The 9,337-nt window shown below is 43.7% G+C and overlaps 1 protein-coding gene across 1 annotated transcript in view; it reads right to left on the bottom strand.

Moving 5' to 3' along the window:
- Nucleotides 1-513: 513 nt before the first annotated feature.
- The window catches only part of VAV3 (vav guanine nucleotide exchange factor 3), a 293,077-nt gene continuing 284,253 nt past the window's right edge, over nt 514-9,337 (bottom strand). Inside the window, exons 26-27 of the mRNA XM_016159794.2 lie at nt 3,383-3,534; nt 514-2,754 (exon numbers count right to left, since the gene is read on the bottom strand). Of these exons, the coding sequence (XP_016015280.1) occupies nt 2,713-2,754; nt 3,383-3,534 (194 nt within the window). The 3' untranslated portion in view covers nt 514-2,712. The remainder of the gene's footprint in view (nt 2,755-3,382; nt 3,535-9,337) is intronic.

Genomic DNA, 9,337 nt, shown 5'->3' with positions numbered 1-9,337 from the left:
CTGTTACTCCTGGTCACTCACAGTCTAAATATGTTAAATGGAATATTCCAGAAATAAACGATTCATAAGTTTTAAATCGCACACGGTTCTGAGTAGCGTGAGGAACACTCACACCATCCTGCTCCATCCCTTTGTCTAGTTTATTCACCCTGTAAATGCTTTCCGCCTGTCAGTCACTCAGTAGCCATTGAGGTCATCACATCGAATGTCGCAGAATCGGCAGCATGCTTGTGTTTAAGTCATCCTTATTTTACATAGTAATGTTACATTCATATAACTTTTATTACAGTATGTCATTTTGATTATTCTACTTTATTATTGTTTTTGTCCATCTTTTACTGTGCCTAACTTATAATTTAAATTTTATCACAGGGATGTATGTATAGAAAAAAACATCGTATAAATGGGGCTCAATATTAAGGTTTCAAGCATCCACTGGGGGTCTTGGAACATCTCCCCTGCTCGTAAGGGGGGCCTACGGTATGTCGAATTAAGAAATCATCCGAAAGTCTCTGGCTCTCAAGAAATCAATTTAATGCAAGTAGTAACTATTTATTGTATTGACATATTTACAAAATATTACAACGTGAAATACCACTCTAATTTACCATATTATGCAAGGACTGCATACAGGCGAGACAAAGTATATGGAAAAACACTGACTTCTGTCTTTGGTATTAGAAATCTACACAAATCTGCAGCATTTAAAGTTTCCAAAACAACGTATTAAACATAGACAAAGATGTAATCAGTAACGTCATAAAAAGAGACTATAATCCTTTACTAGGAAACCCTTAGGTCCATGAAATGCAACTGGAAGACCAAACACCATCTGCAAGGGAGGGAGTCTATTGGCTAAAAACAATAAAAGAAACAATACAAGTTACAATACTCTGCACAGGTATGTTTCAATTTGCTTGAAGCTACTCTCTCCCGTAACATTTCGCTGACAGTAACAGACACAACATTCTCCAGACAGAGTTGCAGATAAGACTTCATAGGCAAAATCTACTCCAGGAGTACACCGTGACGGCATAATTTTACTGTACAGAACATTTTATAAAATTCATTTTCATGATCATTTACACATGTACAAAAAAATTTAACTGGTTTTAGTAAATAATAATTTTTCTAAAACACAATCACAGTTTACATCATTCTGAGGTAAAGGTCTTGAATCTATCTTATTTGAAAAGTCCTAGTCCGTGAGGGTCTCTAAAGGGGGTTGCACCCACTGAATGTCAAGTTTGGGCGTTTTAGTGAGCGGGGGAGCAGGCGGCCACACCTACCACATTTCAGAGACGATCCACAATTTCAGAACTAAACGTTCCTAGGGTGGCTCTATTAAGTTAATGCTTCTAATGTTCTGTTTTCTTCGAACATGAAACACTCTCTGAATCTTGCCAGAACATGACTTCTGCTATGGAAAAAGATATTTCATCAGGCAAGGGGCCAAGTTAGTGTCGAAACCTGACTGTCCTGACTGGGCACTGTGCGTGTCACAGGAAGAACATATTTCAACTCCTCATGTAAAAAGCGAAGACTTGGTCAATAAAATCAATGCACTGCAAAACTGATCTTTCCACCAGTTAACACACGCCCAGAAGGGCCTGCTGCTAGGGAGACCCTCAGTGAGAAGCTGGGAGGCCATGATGAATGAGACCAGGAAAGTCTCAGTGATGCTCCTGTCTCAGAAACGCATGAAGGACCCTGCTGTGCTTTCTTTCCAAAATTCTCAACAAGTCCTCCATGCTACTGTAACTACTCCAGGAAAATATGAGAATCAGCAAATACATCCCAGGTGTTTTTAGTCGAGGGAGAGAGGAAAAGACATGTGTTAATAGATGTTGCTTCTATAAAATGACTTGATATAAATTATATCTCTTGATCTGTTTCTGTAAACAATGCCATCTCAGTCAGGTTACTTGCAACTACCTGTAATGTATCTGGCCAAGATTATTTTTCATAAAGTGAAGTACTACATTTCCAAAATAACTCTATGAAATCGTGAAGGTTGTGAAGATTTAATGTGAAGATACTCTCTTTTATGTACTTTTTAAAATAGAGATTTGCAAATATAATGAGGACATCAAATGAATAATTAAAACCCCTCTGGGATATATCACTTATGAAGCAAATCTGAGCGTTTGCCTCTAATATTTTATCACGAGTAACATCTGGAGGTAAAAGTGTTTGCCAGGCAATGAGTCACCTTGCGAGGCATTTAAGACAAGTAATGCAGGACCTTTCCAGGAGACTGCCCAAAGGGAGGAGCTCTAATTTTCCGTCGTGCTGGGAGAAGCAAAATTAAACTTCTGTTTCGTTGTACCATCAGAAATTCTAGTGACTGGCACATGAGAAGAAAGTAAATACGTATTAAACACTTACTAATGGTGGACACTTGTGATGTCTGACTCAATGAAGTAAAAAGACCAGTGTGTCTGTAGGGCTCTTTTGGGAAGAAAAGCTTTTGGCTTTGCCCTGGTCCCTGACAATGACAGACTGGCAGGCTGCTTCTTGCCCGGCTTTAGGCAAGCCATTAATCTGTCAGTACCAGCATCTTTAGATCCCAGTATTAAGACTGAGGAGGGAGAATGTTGAATAGCCAAAAAGGCAGCTTTTAAACACTTCAGTTAACTCATGATGCTGTGCAGGCTTCTGTTCATCCCTTTGCTGAAGTTTCTGGTGCAGGGTGCAATGCCGGATTAGAGTTTATTCATCCATTTCCACGTACGTAGATGGAAACCAGCCCACCTAGAAAAGAAAAGCAGCCAACATTGCGACGTGACTTTGCATCTGGCATCTTTTTTTTTAAAGGGTTCCACAAACAGGGCATATCGCTTTCATAACACCCTGGTTAAGCTGGAGTTTTATACCCACTGTAGGTGAGGAAGATTGGTTTAACTGCTCCCAGAGCCTGATTGAGTGATAAAAACGGAGGAATAAAACAAGCTTAAGCAATGCTCTGATCAGCTAGCACACAAATAAATATGTAAATTACGTGTCAAACAGGGCTCTACTCCTCAGTGATTCCCGTTTCTGCTATAGAACAGAACAGGGTATAACGACAGAGTCACCGTGTCCCATTCCTTCCGATTTCCATGGCAGCTCCTACAGCTAGTTTGCACTACGCATAAAGCACATGCTCGAGGCTGAGGCACTACTGAAATGCTCCTCCACCTTGTCCCAACGGAAAGCCGCCACACTCGCCCGGAGGGAACCTCGTTCACGCCACTATCGCCTTCCTCCGGCACCGCGGGTCTCCCGAGGCGGGGCTCAGGGGCCGGGGGTGGAGGCTGCAGCGCTGCTGAGGGGCCCCCCCGCTTCAGCACCACGGTGGGCGCCGACAACTGCCCCGTCCCCTTCGCCCACACCCACTCGCCTTGCCGTTCACTTCTCCTCGCCACCAGCCGTTCGCACTCAGCTTCGTGTAGATCTTCACCACGTCTCCTTTCAGCAAGGACAGTTCTCGCATGTCTCTCGCGCAGAAGTCATAGCGAGCGATGGCGATGCCCAGCACTTTCGGACTTAACACTGCGGAGAGATGACGGGGACTCCATTGATCGGCAGGTTAACGACCGTAGGAATCTCATCGGATGAGCGCTATCGATGCTATCGGAATGCACAGCCATGATTTCACGGCAGACTAGTGACGATGGCGGGGGGCGGGGAAGCGAGGAGCGGAATTGCTGTGTCAGGTCAGCCAGGTGCAGCCAAGTGCACGCCATAAAGTCTAAAAGCTGTTTTCCTGTTTTCGCATTCTTAATAACCTCAAAACAGGGACAAGTTTTTGTAAAAAAAAAAAAAAAAAAAAGGCTAGTATCTAAGTTACTATTTAAAGAGACAGAATCTAAAATAACTAGCATCAATTTCCTATTGAGGGCACAGTGATCTATTTCTTACGGGAACCTCTAAGGTAAAAAGCTTCATGTTTTTATCTCATAACCTTTTTTGACTAATCCTCAAAACAACGCAATTTTTTGCTTGGAAAGTCTCCTGCTGACATTGTATCATCACTTCTAGTTAAATGGTCTTCTTCACCCAGCCAGCCTTTCTCAGTTAAAACTATCTGAGGATAAATTCAGTTATCGTTTTATATATAATTTCACTTATGTGAAGAAGCTGAAATCGGATTTCACATAAAGAACACAGAAACATCATTTATCTTTTTCAAACGAATACTGCCTTATAGAAAACCTTTACTGAAGTAGGTAATTAAAAACGAGATGTCAGGGTGTTCCTCTTCTATATTCAGATTTTTTTTTTTTTTTTTTTTTTTTTTTTTTTTTTTTTTACGGTAGCAGAGGCATTAACCGACCCCCTGTCCTCACCTGCCCTGTCTGGAAAAGGGCTGAGTGGATGTTTGTTCATCTCTAGTGTTTCATAGCACATTTTATATATTACCTTCTCTACTAGTTGCTGTTTGGGGTTATAAAGCGTTTTCAATTATATGTTCAGTGATTCTGGGAATCACTCACCTGGGATTGGTGGACTTTATAAACCTTAAATCGTGGAGGAACTTAAGTGAGAAAAAGAAACAAATGGGAAATGCCGCTCGTCTGTATTTTTAACAGTCCCCAGTTTCCAGAAAGCTGCAGTTACGACCCGTGTCACCCTGGCAGAGTCTGCCCACCGGGAGACAGAAATCTCTGGCCTATTACTCATGGCTCTGGCATGACAGGCAATTTTTTTTTTTTTTTAGTCTCCCAGTGTCGATCACAAGATAAACAAATAGGAATACTGTAAATTTCAGAACTGCAAAGGGAGTGAAAATAGGTCATTCTATTTTACTATTTCGACTAAAACCACATTAGCGGTTTTCTCGTTGAATGTCATCCCGTCGCCAGGGGACCATTCCAAGAGTGGGTGTGCCCAGTCACTGACTTAACCGTGAGACCTTGCGCAGGTCTCTTAACTTCTCTAGGCCACATTTTTGTCCCCTATAAAATGCAAGGTCCATACTAGATGACCTCCAAGGTCCTTCTAATTCTAAATTGTTCCAATGATTCCCTTGGTACTTACAGGTGAATTTTTAAAAATCTGTAAGGAAACATTTTTATCTGGCCATTATGTACTCCCCTACAGGTCACATAAACAACCCTGGCTGATAACAGGAATCAAGACCAAAATGCCTGTGTGAAAACTGATGGCCACAGTCATCCTTTCAAGCGATATACACTGAATTTTACTCTTACATTTGGAGACAAGTTGAGATTTTGGTTCTATTTATTTTCTTAATGGAAACACATGAACACTGGCTTTTCTCAACGAAAATATCTGATCCTCAAGAAAACTAATGCTTTTACGGAGTGCTTCATGCCCCCTTTATAACTATTGGCCCCTGTCCCTTCTCAACCTCTCTCCAACAGATAAAATAGAAACTGTCTTGCTGAAAGATATAACACGGGCACACACGTACACCAGAGGAGTGAGATGTCATGACAAACAATGACTTCACGACAGAGGAGAGGAGAGTGCACGGCGGGATGGGACTCCAGGGACTGTTTGTGAGGAGATGTATCTACATGAGAAGCCATACACAGAAGCCAAAATACTTTATTTGCAAACAGAAGCAAGTCGAAAAGACATATAAAAGCAGTAAAGCAGTACCTGACCAGAAAGGAGTAGAAGAAGGGGGAACAAAGCTGTAGCCTGGAGGGGTTACAAAAGGAAAGCCACAGAACAAAGAAGGGGCTTAGAGAGAGAGAGAGAGAGAAAGAGAGAAGCAAAAGAACATTTAGGGTTCGGCAAAAAAAAAAACATCTCAACACAGCTATTTTGTTGTCTATAATCATAAGACAATTGTCACATCGAAGTTGCAAAACAAGCTTTGCTTCCGCCCACTCCTCTCCTATCCCCATCTCTAAGTGAAGAGCAGGCCAAACGCCCCTTTTCGGTTCACACGAGTTCGGCACTTCAGAGCTGTCTCCGCCCCTTCGCAGGGGGGCGCAGCGTACCCGCTCCACGGGGCTCCCTCTGAACCCCTCCCAGCCAAGGGTGCCGCGGAATTCCCACTTCGTTACATCAGTGGAAGTGGAGCCCACGAATCCGTAATGTAAGTTAGGCTTAAATCAAAACTGACATAAAGAAGGAGAATGACAGCCCATAGGGCGGTGTCAACAAAACACGTGGAGCCTGTCAAAAACGCAAGAAAATCGTTCATGTGATTTGACAGACACCTCCCCCCGCCCCCAACAACCAAGCACGCACGTGCTTATTTCCAGAAATAAAACATAACTCATCCCGAATCTTATCATGTCTGGAAAAGAAAGTAAATATATTTCCCAAGTTGTAGGAACGTAGAGAGACGTTAGATGCACTCGGGGGCTCAAAAGCTTTTCACTTGACTTTTAATAATAAGAGCTAATATTTACCAAATGGTTCCGAAGTGCGAGACGCCACACTCAGTGTTTTATAGTCAGTGTTTCATTTGTTAATCACAACAACTCACAGAGAAAGGCACAAATACTATTTCCCCTTCACATTTGAGAGGAAGCCGGTTTCCCGCCAGGGCCCAGGTGATGCAGGCCCCAGGCTCTCACCTGCGTGTCCGGGGCAGGTGCTTCCACAGCAGCCACGACATCTGCCTGCCGAGAGCACAGTGCCATTGCAAGGGAGGAGACGGCGCGGCTGCGAATTTTCTCCCAGTATTTATTTTCCCATTCATCCATGTAAGTGATTATCTGGTTGGGCCATGTGTGCCCAGAAGCGAGACCGCATTCCCGGCCTTCTTACAGGTTGGTGCGGCTTTGTGACTAAGGACTCGTCGCTGGGATACACGCAAAAGTATCACAAAGCAGCTTCTGGTTCCGTTCCCGGCAAGGCAGCTGGTCCACACCTTTGCCCGCACCCTCCCCACCCCAACCCCCAATTCAACCCCCCTTCTTTTTTTTGGTTCTTGAATCTATCCCGCTGTCTGGAGTGTAAAAGCTACCATCGCGATCCCTGAGAAGGCAGGGTCCCCCACAGGGATGGCAGAGTGTGAGCCCGAGTGATTCTGGGTTACCAAAAGTTTCACAGAACCGAGATGCCCCGCCCTTCTCACACCCCTGCACTGACTGATGGCTTTCGGGTTCTTATGGGAAAGAGAAATAAATGTCTCTCTATGCCAACGGTTTGGGGGGTTCTGTTACTTGTACCTGGACCCAATCTAACTGTAACAAAAAGCTTTCGATAATCAAGGCTGAGGTGAAAGCAGGCTAAGCAAACTGGGAATAAGTCCACGAAATCTTCTACTATGGTCTGCTTCTTTTGGGGTCACTGCTTGATTTGAGAGCCACGGACTTATTCCAAAGTTAATACTCTTGTCAGGAGAGGGGACTCCAAGATGCCACCCGAGGAGGCTGCCCAGAGAATTAGGAGGCTTTAGGTTTTCCCTCATACACACACCAATATATTCATGACAGTTTTCTCATGGAGTCTCACATATTTTCTTTTAACCTACTCTGAAGTATGTTTTTGTTGATAACCAAAGTTCTTTACCAATCCACTGCACGTTCCACATCACGTTTCTTAATTTTAAAATGCAGTGGCATGTGCCTATTACAACTCATTTCACAATCTGTCCAATTCATTTACTGCCATACAATATAACTGGTCCTTTGTTTCATTTCCCTGAGATCATGATATACCCACTCTTAGAGAGAGGAGAGAAGGGTGCCATCTCTAGTTTAATGAGGAAAATGGCACACGCCTAACTCTATTATTGGCAGAAAATCTGGTGAGAAGATTCCTATAGCATGTCTGTGAAAAATTAAATTAGGGCCCCTCGTTTTACATCTTACCCCTGGCAAAGATTAGAATTTTCTCCTTGAACCGTCTCCTAAGCGTCCATCCTTGATTCTCCCCCTGGGACTATGTTACCCATCAAATAATAAAAAATAAAAAGACTGTATTTCTTCTTTTCTAATTTAGAATGAAGGTGATTTAATCTAAGAGTCTGAAATATATAGGAGTTAGGTTAGCTCTAGAAGGAAGAAATAAGAAATCAATGAAAGCACAATTAAATGCAATTTAAACAATCTCAACAATAGGTAGATATATTAGACCAGATCGTCTCTCTAATCTTAAAATGCCTAATGTTCCTGAGGTGATATGGGTAATGCCTCACCAAAGGACCTGAATCTGTTTCAAACATACGGTGCATGAGCTACTCTAAAAGCTTTATTTAACCCTAAAAAGCCTTTCCCAAATTCTCAAGTAGCTACCATTAGAATCTTCTGGAATCTTATCTAAAGCATTATCATCTCAACTACCTGGTAGTTCTCTTCCTGTGGTTAGCCCTTGGCACCTTTGGCGGCTTCACTTTAAAATGAACTTTCCCCCCAGTGAACAGAACAGATTCCCAGATATGCCTTGGCCCCCAGACCTGAATTCTAGTCTGATTTCAAACGTTTTCACGACTCTCCCAGAGGTACAACCATTAGCTCTGATTTAACTAGTTTGAAACCACTCATCCTGAAAAGAAACTTCCTTCCTGTAATCTAGCTCGACCTCCCACATTTCTGAGTTTTTTTAAAAAGTAACTCCCGTGTTCCATTTGCGAACCACCCCTGCACACTGAGAGTCTGCTGCCTCCCAGTTGGTCTTCTTGGTTTTGACTTCCTTTCTGTTCCGTGTTAAATGCTGCGTCTCAGCGTCTCCCTGTAAACATAGATTCATTGCTCCTTTTCCTAAATTCCAAAGTCCCAATGCCTGACCTGAATGTCATGGCAACTCGTAATCTGGCCGTAACCTGCCTTTCTCACATCTTCCATCATTTTCCCAAATTCTCTTCCCTCAGGCCAATTTCCTAATACTCGCTGAGCGACCCCGCTTCGTTTTCAGCCCCAAACTTCTGCTCAGGCTGGAAGGCTGCTCCTTCACCTTTCCTCTGATGACCTTGACCTCCTTGTCGCCACGGCTCCACTCAGGCCCTTTCTATGAACCTTCCCTGACCGATCCCGATGCGTGGCCCTTCTCTCTGCCCCTTCTGGCCATGTGTCAGGCGCTTACATCGCGGCCCGGGCTCTGCTGCTCACTGCTGCATGCGCTCCTGTGCTGTATCTCCAATTAGCCACTGATTCTGGGGAGTGGGTCCCGCTCTCACCCCACGTCCGCATCCTCAGTGAGGGATCAGGCCCAGCGCGAAGCTACTGAAGCTGTGGAACGGACGAGGAGCTCAGCAGGGCATCTAATTTCGCAAGCTCCTTAGGTCTGCTCCTCCTAGTCTCTTAGCTCATCTTCTGCTCACTGAACTGCTCAATGAGACTTTCCACAAAAGCCGGCCCAGCACACAGGAAAGCAAATGAGGGATGCTCAGGTTTTTTCATTCCCCAAAATCTCTGAGAGCCACAGT

The sequence above is a fragment of the Rousettus aegyptiacus genome, unplaced genomic scaffold (genome assembly GCF_014176215.1).
Source record: "Rousettus aegyptiacus isolate mRouAeg1 unplaced genomic scaffold, mRouAeg1.p scaffold_m13_p_17, whole genome shotgun sequence".
In the NCBI taxonomy this organism is placed as follows: Eukaryota; Metazoa; Chordata; class Mammalia; order Chiroptera; family Pteropodidae; genus Rousettus; species Rousettus aegyptiacus.
The sequence above is the reverse complement of the archived record's forward strand: the minus strand, read 5'-3'. Positions and strand labels throughout refer to the sequence as shown.